This window comes from Puma concolor, chromosome C1 (assembly GCF_028749965.1).
Source record: "Puma concolor isolate L17-30 chromosome C1, mPumCon1.1.hap2, whole genome shotgun sequence".
NCBI lineage: Eukaryota > Metazoa > Chordata > Mammalia > Carnivora > Felidae > Puma > Puma concolor.
This window is the reverse complement of record NC_141674.1, coordinates 127307601-127327542: the sequence shown is the minus strand read 5'-3', so window position 1 is coordinate 127327542 and position 19942 is coordinate 127307601. Positions and strand designations below refer to the sequence as shown.

Below are 19942 nucleotides of genomic sequence, written 5' to 3'. Positions count from 1 at the left end.
TCCATCTTACTAATGAGAAGACTTTGTGTTGCTTACCTAAAATCATACTGATCAAAACTGAAGTGTAGACTCACCTCAAGTCTGTTTGGCCAAGACTGTGCTTCTATTTTTATTTTCCTGAGCACCTGTAAGCAGATCCATTTTATTTATTTATTTATTCATTTTGAAAGAGAAACAGTGTGGGTGAGCAGGGGAGGGGCAGAGAGGGAGAGAATCCCAAGGGCTAACAGGTGCAGAGCCCCATGCAAGGCTTGATTCCACAAACTGTGACATCATGACCGGAGCTGAAATCAAGAGTTGGACACTTAACCGAGTCACCCAGGTGCCCCTATACTTCCATTTTTAAGTTGGCAAGTGGATCCAGTTGGGAGGCACTTATTGGGTGCTGTTTCTAAAGTGTTTTTCCCTTCTTAGGGACCAGCATGAGCGACCTTCTGCTGCCCAGCTCCTGAAGCACTCCTTCTTGATAAGAAGTCATTGAACATACATCAACTTTCCTTTCCAGTTCCATTATAGATACACTCCGTGACTGCTTCATTGTGGGAATGATGGTTAAGGGACTTTTCCTATTGTTAAGTCAGCTCAACTCAACCAGATCCTGCAGTGTCCCTAGCTAAAATGTTTTTAGGTAAATACTAGCCTCAAGCTTCAGGCGTATTTCCCATGTATATGAGAAAATTTTCTTAAACAATAACAAAATGTATTGCTGTTTACAGTTTTGACTATCCTTCATTTTTGGCCTGTCAGTTTTAATGTCTTTAAAATAAATTGTAAAAACAAGAAGAAAATTGTTTATTTTTTGCTTGGCTGGTAAAGACACTTAATTCTTGGAAAGGAAACCAGAGGAAGGTGATAAATTAAAAACTGGAGGATGCTAGATTCTGTTTAGCAGTAACCTTTGCAGATTACAGGTGCCTCAAAATTAACAGGAAGAGCTAAGGGCCTTGGCATTTCATTATCAGAGGGTCCCATATTTCCTCCCAAGTTTCTGCCTATAATAAGCTGTACTATTCAAGGTGGCCCCATAAGCCTCAGGTTCCTTCCCCTGAAATTTGTAGTATGACTTGAAGACTTCACTTATTTGCAGAGTCAATTAGGTCATGGCCACATCTAGAACTAGCTAAACCTAAGCCAGCTAGTAGAATAAAAGCTGGATCTTAAAGAGGGGCGGCGGGGGGGGGGGGGGGGGGGCAGCGTATCAACTTTTTCAGGGCACTTTGCTCACTTCACTTGAATGGACATCTCCACTGAGGTCACGCTTCATTTCCATTTTCAGACCAATGGAAACCTCACCAGAAAAAGTGGACAAGTTGTCTGAATTATTACAAGGCCTTGTTGTAAGTTGGTGGATTAAACGTTTTTGATAAGGTTTCTATTGCCGTGACTCCACTCATCTGCTACATTTCCTGTTGGTTGAAGCTCTCTCTACAGAATCTTTGTACTGGCTGCTATCATTTCAAAGCGGCACAATTACAAACTAACTTTAGGTGTATTCCGACACCAGTTGTCGGATTTTGTTCAAAAGCAAGCTGGTTTTTAAGAAGTTTTTGAGAAGTAACTGAAATGCAGTCAACTGGAGGTAAAAGATTTTAGTCAACACGTTTAGATGGGTCTTTGTGGTTATGCCTTCCTTCTTTCCAATTTGTACAGTTCTTTTCTCGTATTTGGTAAGAATTTAAGAGCTATGTCCCTTATTTACTTGTATATTAGCATAACCTAAAATATCATTTTGTTAGTCTTTTGTGCCTAAGACCTAACAGGTTGGAATTATGCTCTTAGTATTGCCTAGATGTTTGCTCCCTTTATTATGTTCCTTTGGGAGAAGGAAGATCTGAAAGGAGATTGGGAGTGCAGATAGGTGGTGGCTGGAAGGGCATTTACTGAGCTCCTGATATAAAAAAGCACCTCATTTAATTCTGGTTGGTTTGGGTTTGTATTATTCTCATTTTCTTAGTGAAAATGTGACTTTCTCAAGGCCATCCTACTTGTAGGTGGAAGATGAGACAGCCACCCAGATTTGTGTGACTTTACAGCCCTTTCCCTGCTGCCTCTCAGATGTGTGATTTATAAGTAAAATTACATCAAATTTTACTCAGACAAAACCTCACGAGGAGGCTGATAAACAAATTCCACCAGTCTGGTTAGTGAACTTGGTTAATGATATGAAAAGCTTTTCATTTTTCACTTAGCAACAGTATCACCTTCCTCTCTATGACCACCTCCCTTTTCACCACACACAATTCAAGTTTTTAATTATATTCAAAAGTACACTTCACTATGTACTAAATCTTCTCGTATGCCCTGGGCCCCAAGCTCGACCAAAAGAAATTTAAGTCCTCAGGTAAAACTGTCAGAGTAGTTCCAACTCTACAGCACTTCCCTACATTTAACCTATTTTAGCCCTCACGGGGTAAACAAACATTCCTCGGTGGCTGAGTGAAGAGAACTGCCATAGCGGAAAAGAGCAAGCTATGGAATATGGGGTTGGGGAGCATACAGTATTCCATTATCCACTTCCTCCTGCATGACCACTACAGCAGTCCTGGGCCTTTTATATGGTAATGAGTAGCTCCAAAATAAAAACCACCTAATCTGTTCAATAAGCAGTCAAAAGCATCCGTCACCTACCTACCGGGCCATCTTTAGTCATATTACTTCTTGCATTTGTAAGTATTAATTCAGCTTAAAGCGGCTATGTAACTTAGAACCTTGCATCTAAAACAGCTTTCCAGGGGATTCTGTCAACTTCAAAGTACCCAATGGAGAGGCGCCTGGATGGCTCAGTCGCTTGAACACCCAACTCTTGATTTTGGGTAAGGTCATGATCTCACCCTAATGAGTTTGAGCCCTGAGTTGGGATTCTCTCTCCATCGCTATCCTTTCCCTGCTCGCATTCTCTCTGAATAAATAAAAGTTAAAAAAAAAAAAGTACCCAATGTAGGCAGTCTGTATCTTCACTGGTGGTAAACAAAATCAACAAGAGTGAAAAACCAGAACAGCAAACAAGCCTGAGAAAAGCTAAAGTACTTCATCCTATTGCATGACTTCTCAAACTTGTGAAAAACTATGACTGAATTCATCTCTAGAGCAACCACTCCTGCAGATTTATGCCTTGAAAGACTAAAAACAACAGTACACCCAAACTGATCTTGGGTGTATGACTGGACACTAAGGTGGGAAAGCTCTTAATTTCATGCCAATAAAATAAAAGCCCTTTCATTAGTGAGGCTCTTCACTGCCACAGGAGATTAGTATTGGGGAGAAGAAACAGGCAGGTCATATACCAGAGCTAAAACAAAAATGTACAATTTTTTCATTATATTGAAAACAGGGCAAAAACAACAACAACACAATGGAGTAGGATGAATTACAAATGGAATTATTAACTTTAAGTGGAATTAACTGTTTTTGTAATGTTCCTAAATCAAACTCATGTAACTTTTTATATGCTAATACAATAGGCCCTTACTGGTGTTATCAACAGAAGATGAAGACAACTCTCCTTTAATTGATTTCAAAACATTTATTTTACATTCAGGCTTTAGATGCATTTTAGAGAAAGTAACTTTTCTATCTATCCTGCATGGCTTCAATTTTCTTTCAAGTGGAGGGTATGGGCAAATCGTGGGGAAAGCAAGGGGTTGCACAGGGCAGTAATAATAAAGCAGTTTATGATTAAACATTTTTTTTTTCATGGATAATTCCCCTTCCAGATAACTGCAATTCCTCTTTGCTTTTTGGGGAGTTGATGCAACAGTTTAACCAAGAAAACCACAAAGTATCAATCAGAATGAACTGAAATTCTAGAAACAGTAGGCATGTAGTTTAATACACACCTAAGTTTAATGCACCTGGACTGGGCTTCCTCATTCCCTCCGATATCTAAAATATACCTCTGGCAAGATTCTCTTCAATGCCATCTATTCTCTTTAGCCTTCCCTCCTTAGCTTCACAACCCTAAGAATAGGTACATTTTGTAGGTAAGGAAATCAAGGCACAAAGTCAACTAATTCACCCAAGGATATCAGCTAAGTGGTGGGTCTGGGACGAAAATATGGACAATCTGAATGAGAGAACACACTCCTTGATTATATGAAGTTACTCAGATAAAGAGAAACTTACATTAAGGTCTGATTTCCCACATTTCCCAGGGACTGAAAATTATCTCTGATTCACATTAACAAGACATGTTAGAGCCTTGGATTGACATTTTCAATAAACACATTTTATTAATAATTCCTCGTAATAGATACGGAGCTGAAATTCAATGACTAATCAAATTCATGCCACATATACACATTCCTGTTTTGGATTTTCTATTAGCAAACACCCTATTCAGTAGTCCTTGGGGGTTTTGAGTACATTCAGAAAACAAAATCCCAATCGTTGCTGACAACAAATGAGTACAAGTGAGGTTTTACAAACCAAGTAAATCCACTTGAAAAACACACCTTGAAAGAAAGAACGTACTCATTACTTAACAAACAACAGGCAATCAAATTAAACCAACTACTAAACAAATTTTAAGGAAGGCTTCCTCCCAAAAGCTTGAAATAAAGAAAATTAGCCCTCAGAATTTCCTTTGGGGTTAAAGAATCACAGGGAATGGGTTACCTCACCTTGATGAAAACACAATTACTCGCAGCTGGAGCCACACAACCTTCAATGTGTCTTGCTTATCAACCTAGTCTAAAGAATCTGTCAGGTGAAAATAGATACTAGTAAACTACATAGAACAGAGTTAAGAGGAGTCACAGAAACAAAAGCTGGCAGCGCACACATCAACATTGTGGAATAAAAAATAGATGCACGGCATCAGACCTCAAACACTGAGCATTCCAGTCCCACTGGCAAGATCATCTCTATTATAAAGACAGACGTTTCCAAGGCAAACTTCCCTTACAAAACAAGCAAACTTCTATTTGACTTACATACGTCAGCTTACAGCAATCAAATTTCAGATCTTAATGAAACTGTGAATTCTCAATATGATGGTATCATAACTTCACACCCTAGGACGCCAGAGACAGAATGTGCTGTTTTCTAAATCGCCTATCATAAATACATGGGTACACAAAATTAACAAGTATCATTCTGTTAGCTCAGTTAATGCAAGTTACCTGGGCATGGGATTAACTGATCCTTCATCTGTAAATACAGTTAGCAAACCCTATTGCCTTCCAAGAAAGCCTCTTGAGCAAGAGACTGCTGAATCAAGAATTCTTCCACAAGAGCTCTCTAATGTTTCTCAGCAAAGAGATCTTAAAAGTGCACAGTACTAGGCAAGAAACAACTGCTCACTGATTAGATAAAATTTGGGAATGATGAGGTGTCTTGAGAACATAACTGTCTTCCTTTAGAGATACTACTACCATGTAAACAAACAAACAAACCCCAAAACAACCCTCCTTATTTCCGTAGTGAATGCAAAATACCCTAAAATATCTGATCAACCAAAGATAATTCTACAGTACACAACAGTGATGCATAGGCAAGCAGGGGTTTATCTCTAAGGTTGGTTAAAGAATAAAAATCAGCAATTTAAATTCTCAAATCTAACCAAAAAATGTGCTCAAAATGCTTTAAGGCAAGGCAACTGGTAACTAACAAACACATTTAAAATTTGGTTCTCTGAAGGAGACTAGTCATCTCGTTAAGTTGGAGGAGGGTAGGCCAAAAATATAAGGTCTCCTACCCTAGTTGTAACCTGTTGGTAACAAAGTGATGCAAGCACCTCTCACATGGCATGGAAGAAATGTGGATCAACGATTCTAACCAGAATGCATCTGCACATGCAGAGAAAGACCAAGGCGCACCTTTAACTGCTTCCAAAGACAAACCTAAGAAACGAACCTCAGGTAAAACAAGAAGGAATTGGGGCATTTTGCAAGGTTGTACCACTAAAGGATATCACCACTAGTTTGGTTAAGCAGGCCTCCAAGAATGTCTCAGTGAAAAACAAACTCTCCTTTGCTTTTTGGTTCCGAAAGCATATTTTAAAGTAGCTAAGGCAAATATATAGGGGGGCACAGCTCAATACTGGAAAACTACTTAGAGAGGTAGAAGTAAAGCCTTTCTATGCAATGTGCTTCTGCATAAAGGTAAGAAAACTATGACCTAGGGAAAAGACAACTAAAAAAATGAATCACTCTTTTAAAGGATGTTTAAAGATAATGCTTTTTAATATTTCAAATATTTTTAAAAAATCTCATCAAAAATGTAAATCACCTTAACAGTACTTTGCACATGTGGAATTTCATACCTAAATTTGATGATACTATTTTGGTTTACTTATGGCTACTTACAAAAAGACTCGGTAATAACGTCCATTCATTGGAGTCTTTTTCTTTGGTTGAGCCTATTGGGACTAGACTGATGAACTATTTTATGCAAATGAGATGGGTAAAGCAAATTAACAGTAATATGAGTAATAGGGGTTTTCATTTAATGGAAATGAAACTTAAAAGGATTTTCATATTCATCCCCACGGTGCATTTGGAAGCTATAATCCTGTTCAGAGGTTAAAGAGTTTGAATAGCTCACACAATCCTGTACAAATTACAACTGGCTGCCCTTTAATAAATAAAGTCATCGTAAAGAATTACATTTACAGAGTGAAAAGTGAATACATAGCATTTCAAATTCAATTCTGGAAGTACTAATAAGTACTGACCCATAACAATATATACTAGCTACCTTTTAAACTGTCCATCATTAGCACCAATAAAGATTCAACAAAATTACCTTTATTCCCACATCTCGAAACAGTTCTGCAAATTCTTAGTGAAGTTTAAGTATAGTCACAGACCTTAAATATTCACATTGTCTCTATATCATACTGAAAATAAGTTCACTACTTTTTGGATACTCTTTACAAAATCTTATTAAAATTCCTGGTATTATCATCCCCAATTATACAGTAGCACAACCACCCTATGTTGTTTCACATGATAGCTCCTTAGAGGTTTCACATCTAAATTACCAAGAACAAATCCCTTCCCTCCCTCATCTTGCACTCAGCTTAATTCTATACTAGTCCTCGAATTATGTACCACTGTAAAAGTAGAACTGTATCAAAATTACTGTGTTTATGGATACAATAATATGCCATACAGAGCAACAAAGTTACACGTAATGACAAAGATTACTAAAGTTATGCAAGACAAGAACAAATGTTAGGACATGCTCCCTAGGCAAAGTCCCTGGAAAGAGGCTCCTAGTATCCTAAGTTCAAATAGCATTGACAAAATAATGAACAATTATCTTAAAAAAAATTATAGAGCTACTGGCAAATTAAGTAATTGCTAAATAAAGTAGAGCACGAGATTAAACTCTAATATTTACAACTGCAACATACTTGAGTAAAATTACAATTGTGCACGTATCAGTGGCTTTTTAACAAAAATAATTCATATACATAAAGGAAAAAATTAAGACAGTTTTTAGTTCAACAAAAGTTGAATTCACCCCATCTAAAGATACTCAACAGCTCAAAGATTTACCACAGAATAAATTCAAGATTAGCTGAGAAACTGGAGCCACATTATTGGTGTTTCAGACAAATTTTAAACAAGTTAAAGTCTATTGTTTGTTCAGAAGTTAGATGACTGTGCAAACCTGACCTCAACAGGAATATACTGGGATGTGCAACAAACGGAAAACCTCCACTAGCTGTTCACCTGGAGGCTAACCCTTTTTTCTCACAGAGCTTCTTGGTAACAACCATAAGCTGTATATATAGGTACAATGCACAGTCAATGATCTTTTCTTTGTATTTATTGTTAGAAGAATATAAAAGAACCGAGAGAGCGACAGGTTTAATTTCATTTCTAGAAGGAAGACTGCATTTACCTGAAAAAGAAATATGGCATCACACACGAACACACTTCAGGGGAGGAGTATGTTTAAGAATATGGTGTCATTCTGAACACTAAAGGAAAAGCAATCCCTGTTTACTGGTAAAATATGTAGTGTTAAAGTTCTTTATTTAAGAAAAAAACTTACTAATTCTTCACTATATAAGTTTTTGTGAGTTTAGTTTTCAAATCACAGTAATCTACATAACCATTATTAACAGCTCTGTGTTTATAGTACTGCAACAAGCCAACACACATTTAAAATGCACTTCACATCAAGAGTATGTAAACTTTATTTTTTCCTCTTCAAGCCTTCAGAAAAGTAGGGGCTATTTCAGCAGCCAACCTGGTCAGAAGCTCTGAAGGCAAAAGTTCAGTGCCTCACAGTGTAAATAAATGACCATCTGTGGCACTGCATACCCATCTGTAGTGAAGTGTCCCCCTTCAGTGGCTTCCAGTAAGGCCTAGAGTTTAAGGTTAACATGAAAAAGTGCCACCTTTGTTTTAGATTAGTGATGGACTCGGACAAGATAAAATAAAGTTATATTGTTATACTTACAAGCAGCTCCAATCCTGAGTATTTATGGTAATATCTAAACATACAAAAATGTATGTACATTTTTCTCCACTTTCTTGTAAACAGTTGTCAGTATACTGTTTTATCCCTTTATCATCGAAACATGCAAATCATACATACAAGTATAAATACACAAAAAGAAAACAATTTACACTCATTCGAAAGCCAAGCAACAACAACATAAAATAGCTACAGTATTCAAATTATAAATAATGAATGCTTGAGGCATCTTATATTCCTAGAAGCAGCCAGCCATTCATCCTAATGTTCTTAGCTGCAATTGTAGAAATACTGAGTTTTGCACCTTCCATGCTTTTACAGTATTTATAACACTATCATATGTGGAGATAAAGACTTGTTTACTATAATCTCTTCTTTTCAGAATGAAGAATAAAGCAGCACTTACAAATATTGAAACAGTGGCAGCAATAGCAGGTGTCACCACTGCTAGATCAGGAGGAAGTTTTCCATTCTAACCATTTTTAAATTAAAAAAGTAAAGGAAAAATGGACCTAAACAAATGATTACATGTTCATTCCTTGGGCACTTAACAGCGAGTCCAGCATGTCGAATGTGTCTTTGTAGTCCATATGCTGGCTGTTTGTACTGTACTCGTGATTGCCATCAGGACCGTTGGTCTCCACTGGCTTCTTGTCCAGTTTCACGAGGGTGCTGAGATGTCCGTAGCCCACCTGGTATGTGACAGGGGGAGGAGGGGGTAAGGGATGGTTAAAAACAGAGTTGTGAGAGGATATATACTGCTTAACAGAGGAGGAAGAACTAGATGAACTACCTGAACTTTTCGAACTTTTGCTCATTTTGGAGTGATGGTTGTGAGATGCATCATTGACATGCAGCTTCTTCCTCGAAGAGCTGGAACTAGAGGAAATGCCATCACTGCTCAGGCCAACAGGACTCCTCAGAACAGTGGGTGGGATTCCATCGGCACTGTGTTTACTGCCACCGCTGCTGCTGCCACTGTGGGAGTGGGAATGCTTGTGCCCGCTGGGGTGGTGGCGGTTCGCGGCATGGTCCTTGTGCTTCTCCTTATGGTCTCTGCTAACATGTGGGCTGGAATGCTTGCTCTTCCCGCTGCCCTCGTCAGAAGAGCTATGTCTTTCTGAGGAAGCAACTTTTATTTTCATTTTCAGTTCTTCCTTACTGGCACTCTTATCAGCGGGTGGTATCGGAATCCGTAATTTCAGCGATCCACTCTTTTCCTTCTTATCCACTGTGTATTTCTCAGGTTTTTCGGGGTTTGTGATGGGAATTTTCATCTTAATGGGAGAAGTGACAGAACTGCTGCTGGCTGACTGTGACTGCACGTGTTTGTGCTGCTGTTCTACCTGGGCGGCTAGATAATGATCTCTTACATCCAGATCAAGGGTTTCTAGCTTACGCTTTTCTCTGTATTTATCTAAAGACATTTTCTGAGGAATGACTCCAGGAGTAGCAGAAATTGGTCCATGGTGTTTACTGCTCCCTGCTTTCTGAGTATATTCTTGCTTAATGGATGAGTGATCGGAAATTCTGTCAGGTCTGTGATGTGATCCCGAATGCAGTGATACAGAAGGTCCCTGCTGGAAGTTGATGTTGTACTGGCCACCAGACAAAGAGGTCTCTTGTTTCTGTGAATACATCTGTTCTGTCCTTGCTGATTCTGGATGTTGAGGCCATTCTTGGTGTGATGACAAACTGTATGAGGTACTTGGCATTCCTGCTGCTAGCATGGACAGATTATCAGATGTGTGGCTGTCTTGAACAGAAATGTTTCCTGAATTTAGAGGGACTGGTGCAGGGAATGCTGATGTAGATGGTTTCTGAAAACTTGGGTTTGTAGGCACACCAGTAACACTATCTACTAAAATGGAATTCTGGACCAAAGATGAACCAAGAAGTGGCGTTTCTGAAACTTGTCCATCTACTTTTGGTTTCTTAGCCGCCTGATTGGCCTATTTAAATAAAACACAAAAGAAGTGATGACAGCAAAGGGATTTAATACAATTTTCTCTGCCTTATAAAAATCTCTATTAAATATATGCAAACAAAACCACCTGGGGTTCAAGGCTTTATGTTGCCAGTAAGTAACTATCTTATTTAGAGGCACAAAAGGGGGCTATATAAAGTGGTAACCGCTGGTTTCAGAGTTAGATACAGGTTAAATCCTAGCCCAGCATTTGAGAAAGTAATTTAACGTGTCTAGGCTTTAATTTGCCCATTTGTCAAATAAGGAGAATATTTCCATTATAATCACTGTGAGAATTAAACAAGAAATTTATAAAGTACTTATTAGCAAAGTCCACTGGACACAGCAGTTGAATAAACTACTGAGTGTATGCAGTTTATGATACACTGTAATTAGTTAGCAATACCGGAAATAAGAATATTTAACCAAAAAATTCAAACTGGTTAGCTATGTACTTGTTAGATAAGTGACAAACTGATATTCTATTAAACCCTGCCAATTCTCTTACCCTCCAGTTTCGAATCCTCTTCAACCTACTAGGTGTTTTCTCCAATATTTGTAGAAACTCATGTGTTAGCTCTAAAAATAAAATTTAAATTTAAAACTTAGAAGGTGTCTTTAGGATTTCTATTTCTCTCAAGTGGGCAATATTAAAAAGCGGGCCTCAAGAGTTCATCTACTTCACTATTACCCTCCTATTCAACCTTCAGCAAATAAAGAACTAGACACAGATCTGAACTATTTTCAAAGATGAATCACAGATGAACGAATGAATGAATAAATAAATATCATTCCCCCTGCCCCCATGCTTACTCAGAATCTCTGGAAAATTTAGTAGCTTTAAAAAAATTCCCCCCAAATAGAAAATCTTCATTAGGCAAACATCATAGTAATAATTATTGCAGGCAAGATCCATCGATAGATTCTTTAAAACTAATGGGCAGAAGTTTAAAGGAAAAGGAGGTATTTGTATAATCCTAACATACCTTCCTCAAGATATTTAATTACAAAAAGAACAGTAACTTTACAATGGAAGAACCCAGCAGATACCACCAAGTGATGACCATGGTTATCATTATCACCAGTAAGATATACCCCTTGATATATGAAAGACTCCTTGATAAGGTGCACTGAGTAACGCAAAACCCATTTCCCAGTTATGTGGTATTCTTGCCAAAAATACAAAGTTTCAATTTAATAATGAGAAAACATCAAAGTCCAATTGAGGAACATTCTATAAAATAACTGACCATTATTTTTCAAAATGTCAAGGTCATAAAAAAATGGAAAGATAGAAAAACTGTCATAGTTTGGAAGGGATTTAAGGGGCACATCAACCAAATGGAACATAGGATCCTAGAACAGAAAAATTGAGGAAATCAAATAAAACCTGTCATTTAGTTACTACTGTACCAATGTTAATTACTTGGTTTTGATAATCATGTATTATTTTATAAGATGTTAACGTTAGAGAAACCAGGTAAAGGGTATATAGAAACTACTATTTTGTAGTTTAAGTTTAAAATTATTTCAAAGTTAAATGAAAAGAATTCCTCAACCTACACTCATATTCTCCTAGCAATCATTACTATTAACGTATTATTAAAACTACCCTGGGTCATATATTTTTACCTCATTTTTCCCTTAAATTTAGGATCACAGTGAAATGACTCACTTCCAAAATGGTGTGGTTATGGTGAATTATACTTTTCTACCCCCAAATAGTGACATTGACCACTAGGCTATTGACCACTCAAGACAAATATCAATACCAGTCAAATGAATTATAGTATCACATAATAATGCCAATTCAGTAGAGACTACACAGATTCATTTATTATTTTTTTAGTATACATAGTAAGCTTCTCTGTAAACTATTCTAGGCAAACGTGCTAAACTGGTAACGAAAATTAAGACCATACAGAATTTATCTTAAAGTAAAAAATATGCAAAAACTTAGCATTTATTATATGTCTATAAGCTGTGATAACTATAACCTGCTCAAGATTCATGAACTTTCTGATTCAGTTTGAATGAAAGCTATCTAATGCCTGGACCACTACTCTTTAATTTCAAACAAATAAGCAAACAAACACCTTTCCACTTGGACACTAATAAATCTAGCAGATACACAATAATTTTGGGTTCAAAATTAACAGAAATTGTTTTGATTCAATTTCTTTAACAGCCTGGTTGTCAAAGATTAAATGCACATCAAGTTTCTGGTCCAGGGGTGCCTGGGTGGCTCAGTCGGTTAAGCGTCCCACTCTTGGTTTTGGCTCATGTCATGATCTCATGGTTCATGGGATAGAGCCCTGCATAGGGCTCTGTGCTGATAGTGCGAAGCCTGCTTGGGATTTACTCTCTCCCGTTCTCTCGGCCCCTCCCCTGCTTGTGCTGCTCTCTCTCTCAAAATAAATAAATTAAAAAAGTTTTCTGGTCCCAAACCTGCCTACATAGCAGGTATAAAATATAAGGCTTGTTTTTACTTTCTTATTAAATTTTACAATGGACAATCAAAAGAATCTGTCAAATAATCACTGCCAATATATTAGTTATATACACAAAAATCACAGTATGGTCCTTAAAAGAGAGCCTTTTTCTCTCAAGGCTAAGTATACAGAAAAAAATTAAATACAAAAAACAGATGAGGGTTTGTTATTAATTATAAAACAAAAACAACAACAAAAAATATTACAGGCAGGCCAAGTCCAAGCCAAAGCTGTTTTTGGAAGAGTCATTACATGAATTATTTCAGTAAACACTGATGCTTCAACACCAGATTCAAATTCAGATATATCTTAAACTTTGTTACTTTTTTCTTTTTTTGTGATCAAAACACCGAGAAAGGCTGCTATATAGCATGTTGAAACTGTCAATGTCTTACATGTCCCAAGATTCATATTCAGTGGCTCTCCAATTTAATAAACTTGAGCCTTTTCAGCACAGAAGCAGATGGTTATTTGGGTAGCCTCTGTCATGTCAAAAAAAACTTTAAGTACAATTTAGGAGCAGTATAAAAGGCAGATCACTTGCTTTTTGTGACCTTTACTTTAGGTCCATGTATATAAACTATTTTTATTCAGACGATGCCTACTTCTTCTCATCTGTTAACTGCCAAAGTAAGATGGAAGCACAGAAAACCTAATTTTCAAGTCACAGATGACAAAAAAAAAAGCGCCCCCCACTGGTTTTTAAAAGATGCCATTTTAACTCACTGAAGATTCCTTCTCTTGTTAAACTTTAAAAAACCTCTGGCAATGTAAGGAAAAGAGCATAACCATGTGGCAGTAATATAGTACGAGATACATACACTGGATGAAATTTTTCACGGAGGAAACAAAAATTGAAAATCAAGAGATCTAAAAAGGAGGCATATTTTAGAAAAAAGGAAGGCAAACTATCACAATTATGACCTATACCCCCATGTTTGTAAACAAAGTTTTACTGGAACAGCCATATCCATTCATTTACGTATTGCTTATGGTTGCTTTCCAGCTACAGGGGCAGGAGTTGTGTAGTTGGCATAGACCAAAGAGTCTATAAACTCTGAAAGAGTTATTACTATTTGGCTCATCAGAGAAAAGAAACATCTAGCTTACAGAAACATGTTGAAATTTTATTGGAAGATCACATGTGAAACCCAAAGGGGTCTCTATGTAACAGATGTCCTCAATAGGAATAGATATAAATTGTTTTCCCATGAGCTTCAATCTTGCAATAGAAGTTGGGGAAAGCTCACAAAAAGAAGCACCCAAAAACCTAACAGTATATCTTTTAGGCAAGAAGCATAATCTATTTCCTTTCTGAAATCTACAGTATCTGGCTAAAATGTCTTAATCCCCAAGAATCTCTCCTGCCTCTGGTCAGCTTATTTCTTACCAAAGAAATTTCTTATCAGAAGACTCAATTCCAGGTTCCCAATTTACAGAATCTGCACCCCTGATTTTTTCAATTCATATTTAATAATACAAGGCAACAATGACACACTTCACTATCAGTGGAACTACAGAACAAGGAATGTTACCCTGAAAATACCTTTAGTTCATAGCTTCACATCTTCTACAATAAATTATACCCGACTTTGAGATTCTTGCATTGTCAACCTATAGCATTATAAATCATAATGTTTTTTGAGAAGTCCTGATAGGGCTATAGATATTCATTGGTGGTTAAAATATGTTCAAGTTTTTATTTTTTAGTTGTTTTTCTTTAGGCTAACAAATCCTTATTTTCATCCTGTTCATTTGATCGTGTAAATTATACTTTTAAATTCTATTACCAAATTGTTAAAATGAAATTATAGTTATGTTTTTGAGGAATCTTTTGAAACACAAACAAATATTAATAAAGAGATCTGGGATTAATATCAAAATAACTACAGGGGGACAGGGAGATGCTGGATTGGCCAGAATCGGTAACTGTTCACTTAAGTATGAGTCTACAGAGACTCGCTATTTTCAGACCTATACAAAAGTAGGTAGAATTTTCCATAATAAAAAAATATTATCAATGTAAAAAAAAAAAAATTTCTTTTTCTCTACTTACCATCTAGTAATTCTAGAGTAACTGTAGGATCGACATATTCCCACCAATGTTTTCCATCAGTTGACACAGGAATCTCCCAATTGGACCATTTGCAAGCCAAATGAATACATACACATGCTATCACTGTTGGTTTGTACTGAAGACAGAAGGTGGTAAGGTGTAGACTGTTGTGGAGCAGGTTTGAAAACGAAGAACCATAGTAATTCAAGTATGTAAAACAAAGAAAAACATTTACCAGTAAGATTAGAGCACAAACATAATTATAAAGGTTTTCTTCAAGTCGAGTATAAAACCTTATTTTTAAATTAAAAGCTAACACTATAGTTATAAAATTCTAATACTAGATTATGAACATTCTCCACACTGTGACTCCCAGAGCATTATATTAATATTTTATCAATAGTAATATATTAATATTTCTAAATTTTGAAGTACTTTTACTTCTTTATAAAAGGAGGGGAAGACATATTTCCAATAATCAGCATAAGCAAGTGTAACATCTTAATTTTTTGTGGTATTTTTGCTTCTTTTGTAATGTCATGGCAAAAAAGTAAAGAAAAAGCAGAAGATTCTCCATAAAACTGCCAAGTAATTTCAACATCACATTACAGAATGAAGTCAGAATCAGGGATTCCACCATTTGATGTGGGTTAACAGAATTCTCAAGTAAGTTAAAGAGAATCTAACACTTATCTATGTAAACCTCTGTCTTTTCAGCAAAGCCACAGAGAAAACTTACCTTTTGCTGAACAGCTTCAAGGCCCAATGTTGCTAAATACTATAAAAACGCTACTTTTCTCCTTCCACTTTATGTCCCAAATTTGGGCATGTGATAACACGTTACAGCATGCCTTTTCTAACCAAAGTTTTAAATTTAGTACTTTCTTTTTGTCGTTCAAAACTCCTAGGGATAGGAGTTAAATCCCAACAACATATACCTAAGAAAATATATTGGTATTTGCCAATCCAAAGTTTTAAATAAAAGTTAAAACAGTGTCACAAGAAATTAAGGACCATACAATGCTACTTTGGTGCCCTCCTCCCCAATGACCCATTTAAAAAACAAATTTAAGGCATTCATATAATCAATCCAGAACAGAATTATGTATTAGATATTAAATGCTTTAAAAAATTATTCTGTCAGTTCAGTTCAAATTGATGGAGATGAAAAATGTTCATCAACTGCAAACCCACACCAAAATTTTTATGTAAAATGAAAAGGAAGTTAAGTTTTCTTAAAGTAAAAATTGTATTTCTGCAAATCTAGGCACTGACAGGACTTGGCTAGTTCTGATTTACTACTAGTGGGTATTATCTGGAAAAAAACCCAAGTTATATAAATTTTATTTATTAAAAAAACTTTAATGATTATTTTAAAGTTAAAATTGGATCAATGTGAAATTTTAAAAAATTGTCATTTAACTATAATTGTAAACTAGAAATAGCTTTATACTTACCAAGTTGCTCGAATTTCTACGTTAAGTTTAGCTCTTTGTAATCTTTAGCTGCTATTCAGGCTACCAATTTTAGACTTATGCACTCACAAATCGAGAATATGTCATCAGAAAGCACCACTACACTTCACAATGTGCATTTAACCCCTCTGTGCCAAAAGTCCCTTGTACAATACACCGCAAAGCAGACAGGAAGGTACCACCACAGTAGATGGTCCAGTCTCCTGTTGCAACAAGGGTAAGAGACACATTGAGGGGGCCCTGCATTAAAGGAAGCTATAGTGTGCTACAACAGTGCAACAAAGAGGGTCAGGATAACAACCTGTTGGTAGCCATGAAATAGGATGTCTGTGCCAAATCCTTGCTTGCTGTAAGAAAAGAAAAAAAAAAAACGAAGACAATACTGTCAGCTCTAATGTGCTATCATCAAAAAGTTCTCAACACAACAAAAACTTCAAAGTTTTGTACACAAAAAGTAAATTTTACTTACTACTTACAAATATCACAAGAGCGCCATCATTTTCTATACTACTGAAAATCTTCAACAACATTCACTCAAATGTTTCTTGCTATCCCCCAAAGATCTGAGAAACAAGCCGATTTGCTTTTAGCTAGCCAGTTACAAGGGCTAAACTTGTTACTAAGTTAAGCATCTAGTCAGCTAAAAGTTGCAATAAAGCATTCTCCTGGATTTAAAAAAAAAAAGAAGAAGAAGAAGAAGAAAAGATTTTGAAGTCTAGTACAAAATACAAAGAGTTGCCTGCCAGACTTAATCCTCAGTCATCATATTTAAGTTGGCTTAAGTACTTCCATCCAAAGAAAAGAAAACAAAACAAACCCCCACCCCCCAAACTCAAGACAGCACAAACTGCTGTTTTTCATGCTACTAAGCATCAACAGAGAATTAACAACCTAGAAACATCCCAAGGGCGTAGATATAGAAAACTCCACTGCATATATATTTCTTACAGTATCCAATTGTCAACTTTAGAAAAGATACACATACTCTAGGCAATCAGGATGCTTCAGCACTGGTCCCCAAAAGAAAAGCAATTTTTAACAACTAGTTTAAGTCATGGAAACTGAAAATAGTAGTACCCCGCTCACTTTTTTTCTGCTTTCTTATTCTTCCCAACGGGGATTCTTTTGCTATAATTTCCCTTTTCCCCCAATTACATTCATAATCATTGATGTACCTTTCCCCTCTGCTCACCTAGGATCAGTTCACCTCAACTCACCCCTCTCTAACAGGCCTCAAATTCTTTGCCCTCTATTTTTATTCGTGGCACCTGTAATCCCTGCTGCCCCATGTGGATCACCAACATAAGGTATACAAAAGGGATTTGGGCTTAGCAGAGTTGTGCTAAGGAAGAGTGTCAAAGCATCAGATGTCTTGGAGGCAGTGTGACTTATGTATGGCATTCTTTCCTGGTGGGGAGGGAAGGAGAAATCACAGAAATGAAAGGTCCCTGTAAAATGACATTAGCCAATTCTTCAGCAAAGTAGCATAATATCAACTTTCTCATCTTGGGGTGGGGGTGGTGGGGAGAACCTTAAAGAAACCAAACCACTACTACCCCCCATCCCCACAAAGAATCAAAATATGTAGAGAAGTAAAAATAATTTTAAATTGCCATAGCAGTTTTCACCTCAGAATATATCTAAATTCAAAATAACCTATTAATAATCAGTGTGCAACACAGGAAGAATGCAGGAAAAATGTTCTTTTGTTAGCAGAAAGTTATAACAGAGCAAAGAAAACAGACACCAAACATGAAACAATGTTTTTAAATGGAGTGAGATGTAAACCATAGTTACCTGAAATGTTAGTCAGACAAAATGAAGTTAAACATATATAAAATTTGCACTACAATTTAAGAATTGATCACATTTTAAACATTAACAACAAAAAATTAGATTTAAATATTGTTTTGGATAAAATATCAAATTTGCAGTTTTTGTGAATGTTTTTAAAACTTACTATTCAACTTTGCAAATGAATGGACTTCATGTCTCTAGCTTTAGATATATGGGAACACGTACAACAGCTACTAAACTTTAAGGATCTTAACGATGACTCAAATGTCACTATAATACCAAGCTGAAAATCCAGTTTCATTTCCTACTAAGTGTGTGTGTGTATTTTAAGCTATGAAAGTATCTGTGTATATGTATTTTAAGCTATAAAAATGTCTTTCTTCACCAGGCTTAGTTTAGAGCAAAGTTATATGGCTCTCCATTATTCTAACAGAAATAGCTTACTCTAAGGCTTTTTTTTTTTTTTAATTCAACATGTACACTAGTTATCTATATGAATTCTATACTACACTGTAATTTGGTGGATAAAAATGTGCTATCAATCATATTCAGATAACCCTGAAGAACAGGAACCATAATTAAATATGTTCTACTTTGCAAGTCATAACAGGTGCTAGCTATTAAAAACCAAAAATAAACAAACAAACAAGGTACTTTCTTTCAGAAGTCCAGTTCTGAGCAATGACACTGTGACAACAGGTTTGTTTGTTTTAAATATAGCCATTAACGTAATAAAATCCTACGTAGGTATATGAATTCAATTTAAAATGAATAAAATGTGAGACTATTCAGGTAAACACTAAAAATCAAAAAAGGCCTTCAAAAGTCTTACCCATTCTGTTTAGAATAAACCTAAAGAAAAGAAGTCTGGTGGTAAAAGAATGAAACTGCAAAATTTAATTTTCAAAAAAGAAAGTAACAGAAAAAGGCACACTGAAGGTTCCAAGTGGTTGCTCTTAGTACAGTAACACTTCAAATGGCAAACAGGAAAGAAGTAAGAAGTAGTGTAACAACATGCAACTATGTAAAAAATATTTCTAGGGATACATGAACAGATACATAGAATTCATTAACAAGAGTAGAAAAGTGTGTACCACATGCTTTATAAGCAGTAAAGCAAATAAAAAAAGTTCCTACTCCTGTTTTAAAAGGCTTAAAAGGCACATCACATGCTGCCTGTATCATACTATATACTTCCCCATTACACACAAAAAGTTAATTATTTTTAGAAATGCTACAGAACTTTGAAAAATGTATTAAATCTGTTGTTTTCAAATGAATATGGGGAAAACATTTCCAAAGTGGCAAATCTGCTAAGACAATTTTTATCTGAAAGACATGAGGATGGCCTCCAAATTCTTAAACTGTCATCATTTTCCTAGAGGTCACTGAAAGTTTGACAGAAACCAGAAATTTTCTGTGTGTATGTGTTAATGGTCAACTTCTTAAACATTAACTAAAATGGGAACTGGCTTATTAGCCTAATAAGTAGGTGGAGAGAGTCCTATTAATTGGAAGCCCTCTAGTTTTTTTTACTGAAAGATTCTCACCTAAGTTTAAAGGAAGCTAATTCACCACATACAGAAGAAGATGAATAGGTAGATGTAGAATAACAAAAGATGTTGCTTCAAAATGGTATTTCCCCCATTTTAATAAAACTCATTCAAATCAATTATAGACAATAAAAAGTATTAACACTTATTTCAGAAATTTCAAAGATCAC

The 19942-nt window shown here is 36.0% G+C and overlaps 2 protein-coding genes across 10 annotated transcripts in view; one reads left to right on the top strand and one right to left on the bottom strand.

Annotated features, from left to right (window-relative positions):
• MAP3K19 (mitogen-activated protein kinase kinase kinase 19) overlaps nucleotides 1–788 on the top strand; it is a 75129-nt gene extending 74341 nt beyond the window's left edge. For all 3 annotated transcript variants that reach the window (XM_025935176.2, XM_086715192.1, XM_086715193.1), the window contains one exon: nucleotides 415–788. In XM_025935176.2, the coding sequence (XP_025790961.2) occupies nucleotides 415–481 (67 nt within the window). In that variant the 3' untranslated portion in view covers nucleotides 482–788. The remainder of the gene's footprint in view (nucleotides 1–414) is intronic.
• Nucleotides 789–4203: 3415 nt separating this feature from the next.
• CCNT2 (cyclin T2) overlaps nucleotides 4204–19942 on the bottom strand; it is a 41591-nt gene continuing 25852 nt past the window's right edge. For 3 of the 7 annotated variants that reach the window (XM_086715208.1, XM_025935377.2, XM_086715210.1), the window contains 4 exons: nucleotides 16724–16769; nucleotides 14948–15111; nucleotides 10908–10978; nucleotides 4204–10385 (listed from right to left, as the gene is read on the bottom strand). In XM_086715208.1, the coding sequence (XP_086571334.1) occupies nucleotides 8958–10385; nucleotides 10908–10978; nucleotides 14948–15111; nucleotides 16724–16769 (1709 nt within the window). In that variant the 3' untranslated portion in view covers nucleotides 4204–8957. Of the gene's footprint in view, nucleotides 10386–10907; nucleotides 10979–14947; nucleotides 15112–16723; nucleotides 16770–16891; nucleotides 19941–19942 lie in introns of those variants that run through there. The other 4 variants (XM_086715209.1, XM_025935378.2, XM_086715211.1 and 1 more) reach the window with 3 other exon arrangements.